Source organism: Scyliorhinus canicula, chromosome 18 (genome assembly GCF_902713615.1).
Source record: "Scyliorhinus canicula chromosome 18, sScyCan1.1, whole genome shotgun sequence".
NCBI lineage: Eukaryota > Metazoa > Chordata > Chondrichthyes > Carcharhiniformes > Scyliorhinidae > Scyliorhinus > Scyliorhinus canicula.
This window is the reverse complement of record NC_052163.1, coordinates 30,429,011-30,451,754: the sequence shown is the minus strand read 5'-3', so window position 1 is coordinate 30,451,754 and position 22,744 is coordinate 30,429,011. Positions and strand designations below refer to the sequence as shown.

The 22,744-nt window shown below is 40.4% G+C and overlaps 1 protein-coding gene across 4 annotated transcripts in view; it reads left to right on the top strand.

Annotated features, from left to right (window-relative positions):
* Positions 1 to 536: 536 nt before the first annotated feature.
* The window catches only part of LOC119953705 (casein kinase I), a 60,523-nt gene continuing 38,315 nt past the window's right edge, over positions 537 to 22,744 (top strand). For 3 of the 4 annotated variants that reach the window (XR_005458080.1, XM_038778256.1, XM_038778255.1), the window contains exons 1-2: positions 537 to 931; positions 21,102 to 21,212. Coding sequence is in view for 3 of the 4 variants with exons in the window: in XM_038778256.1 (XP_038634184.1) it covers positions 856 to 931; positions 21,102 to 21,212 (187 nt within the window). In the remaining variant the exon portion in view is untranslated. The remainder of the gene's footprint in view (positions 932 to 21,101; positions 21,213 to 22,744) is intronic. The other variant, XM_038778254.1, reaches the window with a different exon arrangement.

Genomic DNA, 22,744 nt, shown 5'->3' with positions numbered 1-22,744 from the left:
CTCCATAGACTGCTGGGTCGACAAGCCAGAGGTCCGAACCTCCGCCATGCTGTCTTCTGTTGCAGCTACAGCCCAAGCCTTCTCTATCTTTTTGTTTCTGCCCTTACGAACATTTCTAGTCCTTCACTCCATGTACCGAAGTGGGAATTCAGTAAACAACTGCCACTAACATCCGTTTTACAATTCAAGTCCGGTAGAAAAACAGGGGAAAGGTCCAAAAGTCCGTCCAGACCGGGAGCCACCAAAAGTGCGACTTACTCCTTCATAGCCGCCACTGGAAGTCCTTGAAGGCAATATACCTTTGTGACAGTGCAAGGGGCAATTGTCTGTCATGGCTGATTGGTAACCTCACTCACATGAAAACTATTGACTGTCAAATGCTGGGCAGTGGGTCATTGTAGACATTTATTCCTCATGTAAATACATACATATATCTCGTGGTCTACACAATGCCCATTCTGCACTTGCAACATTTTAGAGATTATATATGACGTCACCGGCGCTCGCCCCCTCCCTGTTCAGTGACGCCGGAGCGGATGTGACGTCACATCGTTAGCTCAGTCCGGCAATGGCGGAGTAGGAGCCAGGGAAGGAGAAGGGAGAGACAGTGACTCGAATCCGATTCAATCCTGCGCTCAGGCGGCCAGAATGACAATAAAACTTGGTGGAGCATAATCTACAGCGTTTAGCGTGTCGCCCGGTGCAGATATTGTCGGGGTGCACTTGGAAACGAGCGAGAAAAGTGTTGGTGAAAATCCTTCTGTGAGAAAAAGAGAGCGAGAGAGAAATATAGAGTTTCCCTGAGTAACCGGGTTAAAATCAAACTCAATTCAGTGGGCACCAGAAAACCCCACCATGGAACTGAGAGTGGGAAACAGGTATCGGCTCGGTAGGAAAATCGGCAGCGGGTCCTTCGGAGACATTTACCTGGGTAAGGACTGAGTGGGAGCAAAACAAGAGAGAGAATAGTACTCCCTAATAACAACACGGCTAAAAACAGTGCATGTAATCTATTTAGTTCTGTGTCACTGGACCGTGGGAATGAACAATGCAATAGTTAAGAAAGAAAAACTGTCATTCACGGAGTCAATCTCCATATCCACAAGCTCCTGGGGAGATTATGATTCCCAGGATCACATATAGAAAGAGCTGACTATTAGATAATGTCCAGGGTTCATTTCAAACAGAACAGATGGACTGTTCCATCAATCAAAGGATAGAATATCAGTCCTATATTTCAACCCAGCAACAAAGAAATCACTAAAGGGGTAGCATATCAAGCAGAGCTGCCTTTTTCAAAAAAAGCCCAGCTGATCTATGAAGTAATACTCCTGGGGATGCAAGCTGTGGGAATTTCTGAGAGGGAAGAGGTTGAAATCTTTTAGATGTCCTGGTGATGTGGATGTGAAGCAAAAATTGCCTGCTGCCAAATGGCATGATGGTGCTGTTTTCCAAAGGTGTGTTTCTAAGGAATTGTTTTGTTTGTGTAAAAGTAGTGGATTATGGGAGGACTGAATATAATCAGATTTGTTTCCTGGTGAAAATTGTGCAGCTGGAGCCAGAAGTATCAAATGATTTTATGCACGCGAGAATGATTGCTGTTTGGTTGAGAGGCCAGAGAGTGTAATTTATCTAAAAACCTGTTTCTGAATGGGCTATTCAGGATTAAACATTTTGGGGCAATTACCTGGGCACTTGTCAATGGAACAGTATTGAAACTTTGATGGTGTGTGTGTGGGGTGTGGGGGGGGGGGGGGGGGGTTGCATATTGGACAACCAATGTCATTTTGAAATGCCCATAGTTGGCATACTTTTTGCAGGGTGCAGCCTGTTCATTTCCAAAATCTCACCACCTTGGTGCCCTCAGCAGCAGGCATAGAGTTAACCTCTTGTCTAGGTATTTTCTTGCGATTAAATGAATAAGACATTGGTAGCGATACACAAATGCAAGTAGAACTTTTGTTGTATGATTTGATTGAAAATCATAGGTATCTGATTCCTGCATGGATCATGTTGACCTCTATTTATCTGAGTGCACATGCTGTGCTGTAGCACTGGGGTAGAACATAGTGAAAGTTAAACATGAGAGCAAGAAAGGCAGGCAGAATCTAATTGCAGTTTGTTCTTTTGGGTGCAGTATTTTCATGTTTAAAATAGTGGCTTGCTGCCCAGTATGGGAGGGCCTAACCTTTGTGCTGAACTGATCAGCTGTATCTAGACAACAGAACTGCACAGACTGAAATCTGATAGGCTATTCTTGATAATTAAAAACAATTGTTTGGGATCTCATCAGAAAAGGCAACATGTGCAATCAAATAACATTATTTATATATTTTCAACAATGATAAAAGCCTTACTGAAAGTCGGTGTTTTATTAATTTCTGTTTAATGAATGCTGGCTCTTAAATACTGATTGTTTTGCAGATTTAAAAATTAGCAGGAATTTGTATCAACCTTTTTGGGGGGAACAAGTGTGTTATAGATTTTAAATAGTTTAAAATAACTTGTTGATGTAAAAAGTATCTCCTCTCTCAAATGCTGTTCCTGATTGCAGCAATGATTTTACTGGCCCTATTGTAATATAAATGCATCAATATTATTGCTGTTAAAGAGCTTCTCTGAAGTGCAAGCTTTTGTTCTGTTAGATTGTGACCTTTGAAGCACTTTCCCCCAGTTGTTCTCTTGCTCACAAGGTTCTGAAAGTTGCCTTGCATTGGAGATGAGGGAGGAGGGTGTGGGGTGAATATCTCAGAACGCTGTACTGTATTTCTATCTTGTCTCTTGATTTCCTTCTACCGTACTGTATGCCCCCTCTTAAATTCACAAGAGCCATTTCCAAATTTTGGTTGGTTCCTGTTTATGAACCATGATTAAGGTTTCCATTGTTTCAGGAAATGAATCATGTACCATAGCACATATATGCCCCAGGTCAATGAGTTTGGTAAACAGATGCTAGGTTGGTGAACAGACTCTAGGTTATGTTGCAGAACCCATTTTCTCTGAAATGATAGGGGTGCATTTTATTATGGCCCTGTGTCTGGTGCACTGCTTTCTCATTGTTAAAGGCTCTTATCTCGATTTCTGTTTACTAATTTGAGGCCTGATTGCCATTCTGTTTACCTTGGTATAATGTATTTAGCCACGTTTTTCCCACCCACTCCTTTGCACAAATAACATGTTTTGGGCATGTATCTACCTTAGTCTTTCAGTGGGGAGGAGGGAAGTCTCCACCTGTTTAAATGGCAACCGCGAATCATTCCTACATTTCTTTATTCTCCTCAAAATCCAGAATAGATTCCCTTAGTGTTTCCTATTACCAGAGTGCACTTTAAAAAGTATTGTTTTAGGAATCAATTGTCAATATGCTCTTGGTTAGATTCTTCTATTTTGCTGTGACTTGTGCTTTGTCTGTCATACCCCCACACCCCCTCAAGGCCTTGATTCCTTTGTCTCTTTGTCCTGAAGCTCGATTGTGTAATTTGTTTTATTAAGCACCGTTCAGAAGGCTTTAGATGACGTGCAAGAACTCGAGCAGTTTTTAGACCAAAAACTTTACAAAATCTGCTTAGTCCCCAGTTTGATCTCCAACTGAAAACTTGTGTAAAGGTGCTTTTGTGTTTTTATTTTCAATTTTCTTCTCAATTTCCTTCATTGCTTGCAAGAAAAATGTTGCATTTGGTAGATTAACTACAAAAGCAGAAGTACCTTGCAAAGTCTCAACTTCTTGATTATGAATAGTCCAGCTGATGATGCAGCAGCACTTTGTAATACCATTTGAATGTGACTAGCAGTCTGTATCAGTGGGCCGTTGATGTATTTTATTCCCATCTTTTTATAAAAATTATGCGTTCTTCAGATTAGATGCTGTTTTTATCTGTAATAAATAAAATGGGAGGCAGCTTTGAGTGTGTAAGCTTTTTTCATCGTTTTTGGCTGTGATGTCATGCAAAAGAGGGGCTAGTGAACATCTGCATCATTCAGACTAGGCAGGAAAAGGACCACCTTGATGCTTGAAAGCTGTCTTGCCTGATCTTTAAGTAAAATTGATCTTCTAAAAATATGTGCTTAAGTAGGGATGTGATGAAGTTTTGATGCATTTATTTGGGAAAATCAATGAAATCGATTAGGCAGCCTCTGAGCTTGGGTCCTTCTTAGACTGTTGGAAGATTTCTTTTTCAAACAGACTTGCACTTATTCGGCCTCACTGCTCAGTTTTTGGTGCAAGCCAGAGGACTTCATGGTTACTGTCTTGTACCTCATCTGGGTACCTCATCTGGGTGGAGTTGTCTTTTCTTTTTAATCTTGGAATTTGAATTTAATTCAGTAATTACCAGGTGCTTTGCCACAGCCTTTTGGCATAACTCCAATGGTTCAACAGGCAAATCTGTGGCAGATGGCCTCCCTTTGTTGTTTTACCAGTATATGAAATTTGCATCCCTAATTTTTGCACTAGAGTTTGATGTTTCCTCTGCAGTTGCAATTGTGGGCTTATTGGATCCCAGTCTGCCAGCATCTAAAATATAAAAGTCTAGCACAGTGGTTAGCACTGTTGCTTCACAGCTTCACAATGCCAGGGACCCGGGTTCGATACCCGTCTTGGGCCACTGTCTGTGCAGAGGTTGCACGTTTTCCCCATGTCTGCGATGGTTTCCTCCGGGTGCTCCGGTTTCCTCCCACAAGTGCTTGTTAGGTGAATTGGACATTCTGAATTCTCCCTCAGTATATCCAAATAGATGCTGTACTGTGGCTAGGGGATTTTCACAGTAACTTCATTGCAGTGTTAGTTGTAAGCCTATTTGTGATACTAATAAAGATTATTATAAATTTTTGTTTTCATCTTGAAAACCTTTTATGGACCTGCCCATCACTAATCTGTTACCTCCCATGACCCTTAGAATTGATTGTGGCCTTTTGTAAAATGTCAGCTGAAAAGACCACAGCTTCAGCTTAAAGAGGATTCCGAACGGGATAGAAATAGAAATCAGTCAAATAAATTATTTCCTGAGAGCAGCTCAGCTAGTGCTGCAAATGTGGAAGAAAATGCTACTTTTGAGTTTGATTGTTTGTCCCTTGAAGCTGAAGTGTGAAATGTTCCAAATGTGCTTGTTTGTGCTTGGAGGTGGTTGTTTGATCTTGGGGATGTGTTTTGATTGACACCTTCAAGTTCCCTGATTTCTTTTTTGGAGAACAATAGTGTGTGAAGCTGGCTCTCGTATGTCCACTGAAGTCATTTAATGCAAGACAATGCAGAATTCAATACTAGGAAAAGGCATCTTATCATTCAGAGACCTTGTGTGAGGAGAGGAAGCAACCAAATTTCCCCTGAAACTGCAACACTTCTTATGTATTCTGCACTGGAAATACAGAAATAAAGGAACAGGGAGGAGGGGGAAAGAAGTGAAGCATAATTTTTTTTAAATATACTTTATGCAAGTAAAGGAGTGTGTTCATCTCCAGCAATGTTTATTTAATAAATAAATATAAAGGCTACCTCTCCCAAGTGTCTGTGGGTGGCTTCCACTTGTTCAAGCAGCAACCAAAAAGATTGCCAGGTATAAATTTTTATAAGTATTGCAGCTTTTAAAGGCTTTATCAAGCTCAAAAGGATTTCTGTGCTAATGCTACTTCATGCTTATAGTTTGACACCATCTGAGCACCAAGTTACTCTAGAACCATTACACATGCCTGCTCTGTGAATCTTCTACCATAGATGTTGACATATAAATTGACCTTTGAAGGCTGAAGAAATCTTTCCAAAAAATGGATCAACTTTTACACCAAATATAAAGATGAACTGCTGGATTGGGTGGTCACCATTTTGAAATAATGAAAAAAACACCAATAATTCATATTAGATCTAAGTGACATGGTTTATTGAATAAGGTATCTGCACACAGAAACGTTTAACCATAATCAAAGTGTTTTAAAACCAATCAAATTCATTATTCGGGTATCTTTGGCATTTGACTCAAAGCAATTTGACTCAACCACCCCATCTACTACAGATTGGCACTTTCCGGTTCAGAGTCATCCCTGCACAACATCCCTGATCTGACATAATGGGTACTTGTGCTTTAGCCGCTCTCTGATAATGAATCACTGAGAAATGAAAATTTTGGCATTGATCTCTTTTGAAAGGCTCTGAGCAATCTTGGTGCTCTACAGCAGTGCATCTCAAACTATCTGATGTGGTGTACCAGCAGTTTTTTTTTCAATGTGCCAGGGACCGGTAAGCGAAACAAGCCAATCCAGGATTACTGTCTCTTTCTTTTCTGGAAACACTCCAAGTACCGGCAGACGATGGCTCGAGTACCGGCACCACACTTTGAGAAGCACTGCTCTACAGTACTATAAAGCAGCTACACCAGCTCGCTGTTGTCCTGAAATCCTTGCTGAACACTTGGTTTGATTTGGCCTAATGAAGTGCTGTTTACCCATTACATTTCAGATAATGATGTAGCCATTCTGATTATTTTTGAGGACCCATTCTGATGCATGCTTTTCGAGATCAGGCCTGTTCTCATGGTGAATTTGGTCTTGGGCATTTTCTTCAAGGCAGATTCCTCCTTCCATTCTCACTCAGTTTTTCAGCAGATTCCCCCTACAGGCTTTATTTGACAATTTAGCAAGTATCACAACTTTTAGCTTGAAACCTGTTTCATATTTCATTCACTTTGTTGGGACACTCTTCATTCTTCACCTCATGGGGTCTGCTCTGTGTGGGCATGACTTAAACTCTGTGCATCTTCACAACTCAACACAGTTTGCCAGTTTGATTCCTTACTTCCAGTTATAGGGTACTAGAAGAAAAACATGAATTTGTGGGATTAAAATTGAGGCCGACTACTATTGCAATTATAGCATGTCATGGCTGAAAAGGGGAATTGACTCACAGCGAGTATGTCCAAAAACATAATTCTTTGGACCAGTAAAATGGGCTTGACTTTTACACGGGCTTGATTCAGAACTTTGATCTACCATATTTCTAAAATTTCACTGGTGAAATGCTGCAAATCCGCTTGGTTGTCCTAGAGTCTAGAATCACAAGGTTAAATAATCTTATGGTTCACCAACAAAGTAAATATAAAATGCCTTTTTAAAACACCCATTCTATTTATTGAATACGGCCTGCCTTAATTAACGTCACTTACACTTGACCCTCCGATCAAAGATGTGTTTCATCTGCTCACTTTTGGATGTTCTATTGGCATGCATCCGTTTGACATGAGGGATATAGCTGTTCAGCAATAAACAATTTTTAAAGTTTGTTTAAAACATATTCAGTTCAGTATTTTACTAACATAGGAATTGGCAACTGATAAGTTTTTTTTTGTCAGTTGTGTTCTTGCACAATACGCAGTTTGTAGTGGAACAGGAAATTAAATATGTTCGTCAGTAAGGAGAATTTGTTTTTACTTGCTGTCCTAAGACACCAGTGGGAAGAATGATGTGATGCACGTTTGTTGTCAAATGGGAAGATAGATTGTGTGCTGTTGACTCAAAACATTAAATGCAAGTGTGCTCTGGAACATCCTAATTAGAGATGCACATTAAAAAATCTAGTCTGTGTTTGAAGCCACTTTTAATGAAATTTCTTAAAGGACACTTGTATTGAAAATTAATTGTTGAGTGCCTGAATCTAACCCATTAGTAAATGAAGGACAGTCTTGCTCATAAACTGAAAAGAGAAGGCAAGACCAAGCCATTCCTTGCTGAAGGCAGAAGCTAGTAACTTGGTCCCATTTCAAGTATCAAATCTCTTCAGCTGTTAGTTGATGTGAGTAGCCCTAGTTTGGGTGTGGTGCTGTGTTTTTTTTTGGGGGGGGGGGGAGAAGAGAGTGTCTGGAGTTTTATCCCCTGAAGGCATAGCTGAGATTGGAGGTTGTGTTTGTGATATTGTGTTTTGCCATTCCCTGGCAGAATGCAAAACAGGTCTACCACATTGCCCAAATGCCCCATCAAAACTTTTAGAAAGCTGTACTCGTCAAAGTAGGAGCACAGTACTTGCAGTAAAACATCACAAGGGAATTGATCTATTAAATACCTTTTGGAAAATGCTTTCTACTCAGCCAATTCAATTTTGTTTTGGAAAGCTGAACATTGATTTAAGTGGGCATAGACTGATGGAAAACACAAGAACAGAAAACCTTGGCTTCTTGTGTGTTGTGTATATACATAAAAAGAAAAATACTTGCATTTGTAAAGCACTTTTCACAATCACTGAACATCTAAAAAGTGATTTACAGCCAATTAAGTAGCTTTAAAGTGTAGTCACTATTGCAATGTAGACAACCAGGAAACCAATTTGTGTTCAACGAATTCCCATGAACGGTTATATAATAATGACCATATAATTTATTTTTGCACTGTTAATTGGAGCTAAATATTGGTCAGGACACCAGGAATGGCTCCCTTGTTATTCAAAATAGTGGCCTGGGATCTTTTACATCTGTCTGAGAGAGCGAATGGGCCTCGGTTTAACATCTCATCCGAACGACAACATGTCCAACGGTGCAGACTGAATTGTCGGCCCTGATTTTTCTGGTCAAGCTCTGGAGTGAGACTTGAACCCACAGCCACGTAATTCAGAGGCGAAAGTTCTGCCAATTGAGTCCCAGCTGACGCATGTATCGTTATCGTGTCTTCTTGCTTGCTACTATCAAGCATTTCAAGAAAACATTTCTGGATTCAGAGAAGATTTGTTTGCACCGTTAGCAATCTGCTGTACCACAGCATGGAAAAATGTAGATCCTGACCTCTAGCAACAGAGCTATATCCAGCATTAAACTAATGCACTTCAGAAGAGGTGACTGAAAAGAAGCCCTCTGCATAATCTTGACCATTCTACGAAAATCACAATGAACCTTTACTAAATAGCATTGTCAAAGGTGTGGGGGAAATTATTTGCCCTCTGCCTTAACCATGGATGGTTCTGGGAGAAAGGGTAATTGAGAAGGAATAAGAAAGATTTGATTTATGTATTGGTTTACACATTGAGAAAGCAACATCGCCTGCTTGATTGTCTCAAAGTATATATTTTTAAAAATCATTCCCTCAAAATTTCAAAGCCTTCTAGGTGACCAAATAACCAAGTAAATGTTTTAAAGTATAAAATCACTAGACAATTGAACTGAGAAACATTGCAAAAGAGAGCCTGTAAAATAATGAGTATACAACAATATCAGCAATAATTATTGTGCTCTCAATGGGATACATAACGTGTTAATGTCATCCATATTCAGTCATATTACATTACAACCCTCAGCCTAGTTGTAACTAATTTTGAATAATAACTGGTGGTAAGCTGCACTTCTTCCCACTGATGTAGATGTAATCTGGCCTGTCCATTTGCTTTTGGAGGCTGGCACTTGGGACTCGGTTTTTTTTTTTCCTTTTAACAATGATTGCAAAATCAATGCAGCCTTCTTAATGGATCTTCATTTTCCCTCTACATCACTCTTGGGCTCTTAGCTGTCAGCTTCAATTTCGAACATAGTCCACTTTTTAAAAAACTCTCCATAGAATCAGGTTTTTGAAAAAAGATTTTGAGGCTGCCATTTCAGGAGGACTCAGATAATTTAGAAAGTGTTGTGAATGGGTAGTGAATCCAACTTCAGTTATACTTTAGTGACAAAAATCGAGGAACAAATGCCATTCAATTACCCGTTTGGTGAGTCGTGTCAGTAATACTTAAATGCAATTTAATTGAAGTTACTCTGATATAGTTAGGATGCTCTGACATAGTTTTATTTTTCAGCTGATAAAAATTGCCTTAAACCTTCCGAAGGTGTCATTGTTTAATTTCCAGGACAACAGACTAAGACAGGGGTGGGCAAACTACGGCCCGCGGGCCGCATGCGGCCCGCCAAAGGTCTTTATGCGGCCCACCAAGATCAAGTCATTAAATTTTTTTTTTTTTTAAATTTTTTTTTTTAATTATAAGGTTAATGGGGGGGGACTGTTGGGTTACTGGTATAGGGTGGATACGTTGACTTGAGTAGGGTGATCATTGCTCGGCACAACATGTGTTTCATGTGAAGTTTCTACTTTAAAATATTAATTAATAAAAATTAATTGCTTCTTTTTCTTTAAACTGAGTTACTTTGTTTTTCAAATAAATGTGTTTCATGTTAAGTTTCTACTTTAAAATATTAATTAATAAAAATTAATTGCTTTTTTTTCTTTAAAAACCTTTTATTTTGGCTATTTTAAATATTAATTATTTTACTTAATATACTATGCGGCCCTTTAAAATTGTGAATTTCTGAATGTGGCCCTTGCACGGAAAAGTTTGCCCACCCCTGGACTAAGACATGTACTATCGGTTCTCTGCTTGCAAGCTAGGAATGAAGTAAAATTAGCAACCCTAAGCTGGAACTCTCCAGGAGTTTTATTTAAATCAACTTATCATTGGTATATGCATTTTTATAAGCAAATTTAAACTTCTAGATTTTTTTCAGGTTAGTTAGAATCTTTCTAATGCCAGGCAAGTCTCTGAGCCCTATTGGGCTTCATCCTAGGTCCTTAAAAGAAATGAGGCTCCGGGAATTCACCTCACCATTCACCTGAGGAAGGAGCTGCGCTCCGAAAGCTCGTGTTTGAATCAAACCTGTTGGACTTTAACCTGGTGTTGTAAGACTTCTTACTGTGCTCACCCCAGTCCAACGCCGGCATCTCCACATCTTAAAAGAAATGGCTAGTGAGATAGTTGATGCATTGGTTTTAATTTTCCAAAATTCCCTAAATTTGGAAAGGTTCCATTTGATTGGAAAATAGCAAATTTACCTCCTTTATTGAAAAAGAGAGGGAGAAATCGGGAACCTACCAGCCCTTTAGTTTAATAACTGTCATAGGAAAAATGTTAGTAGCTATTACCCACAGATGTTATAGCCAGGGGGGTACTTAGATATATTCAAAGTAATCAGGCAGAGCCAACCTGGTTCAACCAATTTATTGGAATTCTGTGAAGTAGTCACATTTGCTGTGGCTAATGAGGAACTGGTGGACGTACTGAATGTAGATTTCCAGAAAACATTTGATACGGTGCCACATGAAAGGTTATTGCAGAAAATGAGACGGTTTGCTAGACTAATACCTGTAAAAAACTGGTTGTCCCTTGAGGAGAGGTTGGACAAGCTAGGCTTGTATCTGCTGGAGTTTAGAAGAGTAAGAGGCGATTTGATAAAACATACAAGATTCTGGCAGGGTGGATGTGTGAAGGATATTTTCTCTTATGGGAGAATCTAGAATTACTGGTCACTGTTTAAAAATAGGGGGTTGACCATTTAAGAACGAGATGAGATCAGAGAATCTACAGTGCGGAAGGAGGCTATTCAGCCCATTGAGTCTGCACTGGCCCTTGGAAAGAGAACCCCACCCAAGCCTGCACTTCCCCGACACCCAGTAACCCCACTTAACCTTTTTTGGACACTATGGGCAATTTAGCATGGCCAATCCACCTAACCCACACATCTTTAGTCTGTGGGAGGAAACCCACGCAGAAACGGGGAGAACCTGCAGACTCCGCACTGACAGTGACCCAAGCCGGGGATCGAACCTGGGACCCTGGAGCTGTGAAGCAGCTGTGCTAACCACTAGGCTACCGTGCTGCCCACCCATCAGAGTGAATTTTTTTCTGAGCTTTGTAAAGTGTTTGGAACCCCTTTCCTCAAAAGGCAGTGGAAGCAGAGTCTTTGAATATTTTTAAGGCAGAGGTAGATAGATTCTTGATAAGAAAAGAGAGTGAAAGGTTATCGGGGATGGGGGGGGGTAGGCGGGAATGTGGGATAGAGGTTACTGTCAGATTAGCTGAGCAGGCTCGAAGGGCTGATTGGCATTCTGCTCCTAATTCATATGGTCATATGCGACAGCTCCTAGCTTGAACCCTTTACTATATTTATATTAAACTATTACGACCTACTGAACCATGTCCAACAACCTAGAACATGACAGCAAACGAAAAAACATAAAACCTTCCAAAAAATGCAGAAAAAAACTAACATCCTGCAAGCGTAAACAAAAATTCAAAGAAACATGCTGACCGAATTCAAGTTTGTATGTTTTGTCTATTTTTTAAGCACTGGAGTTTTAGATGCATTTGATACACCATAAACCCATACAGTTTGAAATCCTTATTCACAAAGGCTACAAAGAAGGATTCTTTATATATTTATTTAACATTAACATGTATAGCTAAGGTTTTTGTAGCTCACTTCCTTATTTATAGATTCAGTACAGAAAAGGAAATTGTGGTGTTGCAATGTGTCAGGTTTTAAAAAATTTTAGTCATAAATATGAGTAAAATGCGCCACTCCTCGTAAATCAGACCAGAATTAGTAATCCAGGTGAGATCATATCAACCAGAATTGTAAAATACCACTGTACAAGAACAGACAATTCCACCCATCAGGTTTGCACTCCTCATTCACAGTGTATTTTTTCAAGCATCTAATTTGCTTTAGAAGGAACTTATGAACTGTGCATCAACCGTGGTTTCTGGTAGAGAATTCCATTTTGCATGTAATCTTTTTCCCTTGCCTTTCATTTAATTTTTCTCATGATTACCTTTAGATTTGTGCCATCTCATTACTTTCCTGGAGACCCATAAATAAACATAACTCTTCATCATCTTGAAGATATCAATCAGTTCATCTGCAGCCTCTTGTCTCCAGTGAAGAAGTATTTAGCTTCTCCAGTCTCTCTTCATAGCTCCATGGTAATATCCAAATGAATCTATGCTGCACATTACTTTTATATCCATCCTGTAATAAGGTGCCTCACACTCTACACAGTACTCCCAACTGCGGCCTAACTACAGTAGTGTACATGTTCAACATTATCCTTCTCTCTTATTTTCAAATTGAATGACTGCACATCTTATACTTAAAGCAGCATTTACAACCATCTGCCTCCCTCCACTATGCCCTTTTATAGTCTTTCACAATTTGTGATTCTGCTTCTCCTTCCCATTCTTAACTTGATGTCATCAGCAAATTTCAGTATTGTGAATGTCTTATTTTTTGCTTAAAATCAAAGCCTGCATTAACTTTGATTTTAAAAATATCCACTATTAAGAAAGCACATGAACATTTATCATGTGTAAGATGAATTCTCCAAGGAGAAGAAGATTAAGTCACGTTATTCTGCATCATTGCTGTTTAGTTGATATCTCCGTATTCATCCGTTTGCATGTGTCCCAGTCTAAAAGAACAACTCTTGCTTTAGAAAAATAAGTTTTAAGGGAAGATAAAATGTGGAACTAATTTTTCAAGTTTTTGATGAATCAGTTGCCATTTGCTTATCATAGTCTCTTCATCACCCATACGATTGCTGGTAGCCATCATCTCAGCCCCATGATATCCTTGCAGGCGTTCTCAGGATAATGTCTTGGGCCCAAACATCTTCAGTTACTTCGTTAGTGCCCTTCCCTCCAATAGAAGGTCAGAATAGGGCTGATTGATGCTGCACATATGCAGGCAATTACCAATAGGAGAGAATGTGAACATCTCTTGACGTTCACCATCACTTAATTCCCCCACCAGACACCTTAGCTGTTAATATTAACCAAAAACTTAGTTAAACCATCCATTTAAATACTGTGGCTACAAGAGTAGGAGAGGCTAGGAATTCTCCGGTGAGGAACTTGCCTCCTGATTCCCCAAATCCTGCCGTCATATATGAGGCATAATTCAGAAGTCTGATGGAATACTGTGCACTCGGTTTGATGGTGCAGCTCTCGAGAGACTCAACACCATCCAGGATAAAGTAATCTGCTTGATCGGCACCCTAACCAGCGCTCCCTACCCCACTGGTACCCTGTGTGTCCCATCTACAAGGTGCATTGAAGCAACTCACCAACTCTCTTTTCAAAAGTGTCTTCCAAACCCAATTTCTCGACCACCTTGGAGAGCAAGGGCAGCAGATTTATGGGACCAGTGCCACCTGCCCGCTCCTTGCCAAACCCACGCCACCTGGAATTATATTGTCATCCCTTCAGTGTCACTGAGTCACAATCCCTGCCCTCCCTTCCAAACACCAGTGTACCACATGAACCCCAGTGTTCAAGAAGATTGCTCAGCACCACCTTTTCGAGGGCAACAAATGCTGGCCTTGCCAGCAACACACCCCTTGGAACGATTTTTTAAAAATACTAAAATGGATTTTTTGGTAGCCACGCCTTGATTAGATATTGGGACTGTAAATTCCTTTTATATAATAAAATGTCCTACGATGCTACCCAGGAGCATTATGAAACAAAATGACACTGATCCAAATTAGGAGAAATTAGGTCAGGTGATCAAGGGATTGGCCAAAAATATAATATTTTATGAATATGGTTTAGTTGAATGAATGATCTGTTCCTTTTAAGTATATAAAACAAATGAGGATTGAAATTATATTAATGGTTTTGTTAAATGGCACATTTGGTTTTTGTTGTGGACTAATTTTTCATTCGTATGGCAGACAAAACAGTTCTAATTCGAAGTTGAGGGTAGCAATCCTTTCAAGGACTTCAGCTGACACAATGTGAAGCATTGTGATGGGCCACCAGGATTGGGCTTCTTGGGGTAGACAAGGGACTGAGTGGAATTGTGATCAAACCTGTGTTGCAAATTATGTATTAAATTGTAGTTAACTCACTTTTTTTTTTCTTAGAAAACATTTTATTGAAGCATTTATAATTTTAACATTTAAACATTCTAAACAACAGAGCGGTCCGACACACGCAACAACATCACAGTAACATAGCCAACTTCTCTCTCCCTCTCTCTCTCTCTCCCTCCTTCCCCCCCCCCCCCACCCCCTTCTCTACCCCCTGACTGACCGTATATTAGATTACCAATTCTTATTCTACAATGTCATGCTGTTAACTCACTATTAAGTAGGTATGGTTAAAAATATAATATGCCGGGGCAGCATGGTGGTGCAGTGGTTAGCATTGCTGCCTCATGGTGCCGAGGTCCCAGGTTCGAGCCCGGCTCTGGGTCACTGTCCGTGCGGAGTTTGCCCATTCTCCCCGTGTTTGCGTGGGTTTCACCCCCACAACCCAAAGATGTGCAGGGTAGGTGGATTGGCCACGCTAAATTGCCCCTTAATTGGAAAAAACTAATTGGGTACTCTAAATTTATATTAAAAAATATAAAGAAATAAAATATGCTTCCTAATTTGAATATCGATTTTTGGAGTAACAGAACATTCAAATAATGGATAAAACCATGTAAGTTTTCTAGCACTAAAAGTTACACAGATTAATCTATAAAGTCCAGGCAAAGTGTAAGTTTTTGCACAGCTCGTGAAGCAATCCACACGGAACCAGAATAGTATGCTGCTGGCAAGAGTTAACCAAATTTTTTCACAAACTCTCCAACTTTTGATTCTTTTCTTGTGAGTTTTTGCCACTCTTATCAAATTTGGGATTAGTTAAATTACGAGCTAGCAACCAGTTCTTGATCTTCATGTCTCCTAGCAAAGTATCATTTCCTCCTATGACTCATTTCTCTTATTATACTTCCCTCTTCTGGGCTCGTCCATATCACATGCCATTGATTACCAGGCATTCAATATTCCAGCTCCTGTGACTGGGTCTTCATGGGATGCAGAGGCTTGCACAAGAGAACATCTGGTGATTTGACTTACTGACTGATTTCCTGCTCCACCAAGCAGGGAAACTGCTGGCCTCCAATCAATACAGCTACGATTACTATCTTCCATGTAGGAGTCAGGGTGGCACAGTGGTTAGCACTGCTGCCTCGTAGCACCAGGGACCCAAGTTCATTTCCAGCCTTGGGTGACTCTCTATGGAGTTAGCACTTTCTCCCCCGTGTCTGTGTAGGTTTCCACAGGGTGCTCTGGTTTACTCCCACAGTCCAAAGATGTGCAGGTTTGGTGGATTGGCCATGCTACATTGCCCCTTGGTATTCAGATGTGCAAGTTACGTAGGGTTATGGGGATAGGGCAGGGGAGTGAGCTTAGATAAAGTGCTGTTTTCGGGGGTCGGTGCAGACTTGATGAGTATAATAGCCTCCTTTTGTACTGTAGCAATTCTATGGAGTCTGAATGAAGTGTGAGTTTCTGTTTAGGCTTTTATTGTGACTTTGTTCATAGGAGTTTTACTGCTGCAAGTATCACTCATCCATTTATGGAGCTAGAAGATCAGAAAAAACAACTGCTTTGCTTGTTATGTCATATGTGCAGATGCAAGAGGAAGAGGATACTGATAGGTCAAAAGAGGCATAATTTTAATGTCCCCTTGTTCTTGAGTTTGAATTCCAAACCATTTGCAAGATCAGCTCAGTTTATCTCGACTCTAAGTATGCTGCCTTGTTTCAGTGTAAACACAAATATTTTGGGCTGAGTGACTGGGCTGCCCATTGTGACAGGTCTGTAAATTTCATGCTGCAGTTACTTTTCTCTATTTTGCTTTCACCCATTTTCAGAAACCAGGGGTTTTCAAACTCAAGGTCGCAACTTGTGGGCAGGTTTCGGGAGAGCGTGGCTGCAGCGTTCCCGGTGTGACCGGCTTTTAAAAATGCCGGCCGTGACAGACCTTTGAGATCGTCGGTAATCCTGCGCATTCGTGCCGGATCAAGCAGTGCGCAGGCCCAGAGTCCAGCAGAGTCAACTGCCTCCTGATGTCAGCGTGCTGTCCAGGGCCAGTTTCTTTCAGTCCTCCCATCGGAAGTGGCGGCAGAGAGCAGGTCACGCACCCCTTACGCTGACATCTTGTGTTCTGGGCGTGAGAGATTCCTCCATTTTGCAGCTGCCAGCAATGCTGGTGTGAACTCCTGGGACTCTGGTGAACAACTCATGAAGAAGAAGCTGAAAACAGGAACAAAGCAGCATAAAGCATTACTTGAGGTGTGGGTTATTAATTGTGCCACTGCAAATCAGGATTCAAAGTTCATGTGTGTTATATGCAGGGAAGCACTGCAAATGAAAGATCAAAACCCTCAGAACTTCAAAGAGAAACTTTTTGTTTCAACGGAAGCAGTAAGATCTTAAATCATCAGCTGAAGTCATTATCAGAAATGTGACATTGAATGACAAAGCAAGTGAGATCTTCAGGATGAAGCGCACTCACCTGTCACAGTAAAGGGAAGTGAAAATAGAGGGCTGCGAAGGATGGCCGGTTTTAAAAAATGAGGCCTGGGCAAAAAAACCTTGAAAAACACCGGTCTAAACATTGTACAAAGTAGATTTCTCAGAAGGCTGGCCTTGTTTTTTTAAAAATTCATTTACGGGATGTGGGCATCACTGGTTAGGCCAGCATTTATTGCCCATCCCTAGTTGCCCTTCAGAAGGTGGTGGTGAGCTGCCTTCTTGAACTGCTGCAGTCCTTCAGGTGTAGGTACACCCACTGTGCTGTCAGGGAGAGAGTTCCAGGATTTTGTCCCAGCGACAGCGAAGGAATGGTGATTATATTCCCAAGTCAGGGTGGCGAGTGACTTGGAGGGACACCTCCAGGTGGTGGCGTTCCCAGGTATCTGCTGCTCTTGATGCATTTACCATAAAGGTAGCTGAACTTTTATTATGTCTTTACCGTATTCTACTTTTTAAATGTTGCTGGCTGGTGTTTAGAAAGTGTTGCATGCAGGAACGTGTATGTTCAGCTTTATTGTCCAAATGTTGGACATGAGTTAATCAGAAGATGTTTCTAAAGTCTATATTTTCATTTTAGACAATTGTGATGAGGCACAGTAATTTCATTATCATGTTATATTGAAGATGGGTACTGCGCAGTACCTGCACTAGGCTTATTTAATGTATTACTTCAGGAAAGGATATACTTGAACAAATACATTTCAATATTGTATAATTGTTTTTTGTATGTTTACTCTTCATCTCAAGCTGCTCCCAAGGTCACTACCGGTGGCACATCCATAAATGCTAGTACCTTATTCCTAATATATGCTCCAAATACTTTCTCTCGAGTCTACCATGGTTTGGAGAGTAGTCTCTAATCTTCCTTCTGGCAGCTTCTACTGCAGTTCAAGTGAGCATAAACATATCACACACCCACCATACTATTAACAACACTGCTGTGTGACATTACAAACCTTCTGTTGTGTTAAAACTCATTTGTTTACTTTGTTTTCCAATGTGAAGTCATAGGAATAAAAAGATTCAGCCTGTGACTTTAAATGTGTTCTTTTTTTAAAGGTCACGTTACCAGATTGTTTATCAATTTTGATGTCAGCTTCTCTAAGTGTAAAGTAATCCACAATTTCCTTTGCAACCTCGAAATTATTGTCAAATGCTATTTTTTTTGGCAGGGACAACAGTAAAGCAGACTGTTCTGTGCTAGATAATGTTGAGTTTTTGTGAGTGTTGTTTCAGTGGCACCATCCAGGGAAGTAGCGAGTATTCTATCACTGCTGACTTCAGCCTTGTAAATATGGAGCAGCTTTGAAAGGTCAGGGAGTGAATCATTTGTTGCAGAACACCCAGACTCGACCCTCTTTTTGTACTCTCATTGCTGATACAGCTAGTCTAGTTAGGCCTCTGGTCAGTCCCAGGAAGAAATGTTTGGTGCTTTTGAAGATGGAGAGCTGCTTGGACCTTGTTTGGAAATATGTAGTGCAACTGTTAACCAATCACATTACCCAGCTATGGACCTGCTGTATTATTGGAGGAGCTGTGAATGAAACTTGTTGACCAGTGGAAATGAGTAATGGGATTGGATCAAGGATACTTCGAGGAATTCGTACTGAAGTGCCCTGAACTTTGGTGATCAACCTTCAATAACAACCACCTGATCATTTTGTGTGTGCCACCGGTTGCTAGATTGTTTTCTTCTTGATCGTGATTGATTTTATTTCACTTGGCGGAACAATTAGATGAATGCTGCCCTTCTCTCCTGTAGGTGAAATTTCAATATATAGGCGGAAATGTAGTATTTGACAAAGTGCCTTTTAGGTTCTAATGGTGTGTGTGCATCAGAAATATAGAGCACAAAGGGCAGCACGGTGGCGCAGTGGGTTAACCCTGCAGCCTCACAGCGCCGAGGTCCCAGGTTCGATCCCGGCTCTGGGTCACTGTCCGTGTGGAGTTTGCACATTCTCCCCGTGTTTGAGTGGGTTTCGCCCCCACAACCCAAAGATGTGGATTGGCCACACTAAATTGCCCCTTAATTGGAAAAAATGAATTGGGTACTCTTTAAAAAAAAAAAAAAAAAAAAAATTTTTTTTAAAGTAATTTTGAGCACAAAATGGTTATCAAATTTGCATGCAATATATATATATATAACTGCTGTATAGATAATAATCGCTTATTGTCACAAGTAGGCTTCAAAGAAGTTACTGTGAAAAGCCCCTAGTCGCCACATTCCGGCACCTGTTCGGGGATATTGACTTTGAAAGCATTTGAAAATGGGAAGTTTCAGATGTGGCAAACAGAATTTGCTAGTTATTTTATAATCTTAAAATAAATTAATGTATTGCCCTGTGCGATGCAAGTTAATGTAATGCTCATAGTACATTCAGAGTTGTACTGACCATATCCAATATGCATTTTGGCTCGTAATTGTACAATGAATAAAAATGGTTTGGATGGAAAATGGGAACATGGTGAAATAACTTTGATACTGATTTTTGTCCTGTGGGAACTGGCATCCCATTCTCCAGTTGAGTTTCCATCCCATAGAGTAGAGACCATTTAGAAGAAGGTATTTGTCCCCATAAATACTTAAATTATGATTTTTCTGAATTTATTTAATAGTCTTTAAGCAACTGAAATGTAGATTACAGATAGAAACCTGAGCCTTTTGAGAGGAATAGTAATTTATCTATATAAAACGCAGCATGTTTCCTGTGGCCGATTGCAAGTTGGCTACAAGAGAGTGGAAGCAAAGTGGCAGTGCTTGACATGATTACTGTTCGTCCTGTTGCTGGATCATTTATTTTACATTCGTATTGCCAATTAATATTTTCTTCAGAAAATACTCTCTCATACACAACTTTTTTCTTTACTCCTGTGTCTAGTGGCTGGACAAACTCCCTGTTAATGAGCTGTTCAAGTTTCTCACTCCCTGCATAGAGGGAAGCCCAGACGCAAATTGGTAGCGTTTACCACCTTTGATGCTTGTCTTTTCAGATCTTTGTGGTCAGCTGGCTTTGGAGGTGGTCCTGGGAGCCACTGCTTTTGGTGGTCACAGCTGCCTCTGATTCCTTTTATGGTGACGGTTTAAGTTTGTAAATTTACTGCAGATTTCAACATTTCTTTTAGTTTTAAATTTTCTGTATTGGTTAGATATCCCTTAGCTTACAAAAGTCATGGAATCATTATATGCCACAAAAGGTGGTAATTCTGCTCGTAGAGCTCTCTGTAGAACAACCAGTCAGTTCCATTCTCTGTACTATCACTGTAGCCTGGCAAGTTTATTTCCTTCATGTCCATCCAATTACCTTTTTGAAGTTATGCTGCACCTTTATAAACTTAGGTTTGGCCACAAATAGAGTATTGTGTCCAGTTCTAGTCATCACACTTTAGGAAGGATGCAGAGGGTCCTTGAGAGAGTGCAGAGGAGATTTACCAAAATGGTTCCAGGAACCATTGATCATCTCTGCTTCAACTACCTTCAAACACAGAGAGTTCCAGGTCATTGTCACTCGCTGTGTAAAATGTTCTTCTTCACACCTTCCTGCATCTCCTGTCCAAGACCTTAAATTGTGTTCCCCAGTCTTTGTACAATGAGCCAGTGGCAGAAGCTTTTCTTTTCAACCTTATCTAAATCTATCATAAACTTGCACACCCCTATCAAATCTCCCCTTATTCTCCTTTGTTTCAAGGAGAACAAATCCAACTGCTCCATCTCAAACCCTATGGCTAAGTCCTTCCTTCCTGGAATTATAAGAAGCCTTATGGCCTAACTAGAGTTTATAAACTTTGCTTTTGTACCTCCATTTATGAAACCCGAGATCCCATCTGCTTTGCTAATTACTCTCTCAATATACATTACGCTGGTCATTTGCCTGCTGGTAGAATATTTAATAAGAAGTACTTTATTTTTCAATTCTATGTAAAAGAAAATAGCAACCTTAATAGGTGATATGGTGCTTTGTTCTTTCAATGAAATAAATAAGCATTCACTTGTTTTCCTGCAGGAACTGACATTGCTGCAGGAGAGGAGGTGGCCATTAAGCTAGAATGTGTGAAAACCAAACACCCGCAGCTACACATTGAGAGCAAGATCTACAAGATGATGCAAGGAGGTGGTAAGGTTTTATTTGCACTTTATTTGCCTGACTCACTTCATTCAACATTCTATATTCAGTGTCTTGTGGGTGGATTGAAATGTACTTTTTGCCTGCTTGACACACTGCTAGATGGTTGTAGCAAATCCTTGCTGGGAGACAGATTCAAGATGAAATTTCTGGTTTTGTTGCATTTTCCTTGCCTTCGTAGCATGTACAGTACTCATTAGTGGAGCCCTCCCTGCAACTCATCCCATTCATTACATATCTAATTTGTTTCAGTTCAGTAGTGTAAATTTGAATTTATTTAACACAACGTTTTACTCTGAAAAGCAAAATATTACGAGGGAAAATTAATGCATTGTACTCAATGTTATGGTGACTATAGGAGCGGCCTCACAGTGCTAAGGACTCGGGTTCGATCCTGACACCGGATCGCTGTCCGTGTGAAGTTTGCACATTCTCCCCGTATCATAGAATAGAATCTTGAATTAACAGTGCGGAAGGAGGCCTTTCGGCTCATCGAGTTTGCACGGCTCTTAGAAAGAGCACCCTACTTTAAGCCCACGGCTCCACCCTTTCCCAGTAACCCCATCTAACCTTTTAGACTCAAAGGGGCAATTTAGCATGGCCAATTCACCTAACCTGCACACCTTTGGACTGTGGGAGGAAATCTGAGCACCTGGAGGAAACCCAAGCAAACGCGGGGAGAAAATGCAAACTCCACGCAGACAGCCACCTGAGGCCGGAATTGAACCCGGGTCCCTGGAGTTGTGAGGCAACAGTGCAAACCATATGACATAGCGTCTGTGTGGATCTCACCCCCACAACCCAAAGATGTGCAGGGTAGGGGGATTGGCCACGTTAAATTGCCCCTTAATTGGAAAAAAAATTAATTGGGTACTTTAAATTAAAAAAAAAAGACCTGTGGGACTATATAGCGAGGGTTTTATTTAATGTCTGTACAGTGCCTCTATTCAAGTTAAAGCATTACATTGCACATCTCCCAACATAGGATAAATGCTTTGTTACAGTGATTATGCTGCACACTTGGCTCCTCTGATCTGTAGCACCAGATTCTACATGACTTCATGCTACATTGTGTAACTGAATAAATGAGGGAGAATGTTAGATTAGTAATCACAGGTATGGTTTTCCTCTGTGGAAGTGTTAAATGGACATCATCCCTGTTTTTCCCTTAATGATATTGATCTCCTATTTCCACATTGGAATCTAACCACTTTCATAGAATCAAGTGCAATTCATGGTAGCTAATCTGTGATTGTGTAGTAAATATTTTATAGATTTTCATACCAATTATTTATCTCCAATTTCTCTCTCCCATTCCTTTCCTAAATCATGATCCATACTCTCATATTGTTCCTTGGCAGTCAGACCCTCTAGTACATTATTCAACATCCATAATTTATATGTGAACTTCAGTAGTGACTTATTGTGCCATTGGAGTGGGGCTGTTGTGCTTAACATGGTTCTGACCCAATAGCACCACCCGTGTTTTCAGTAGAATTTAATGCTCCGGATCGGTAAGGAAA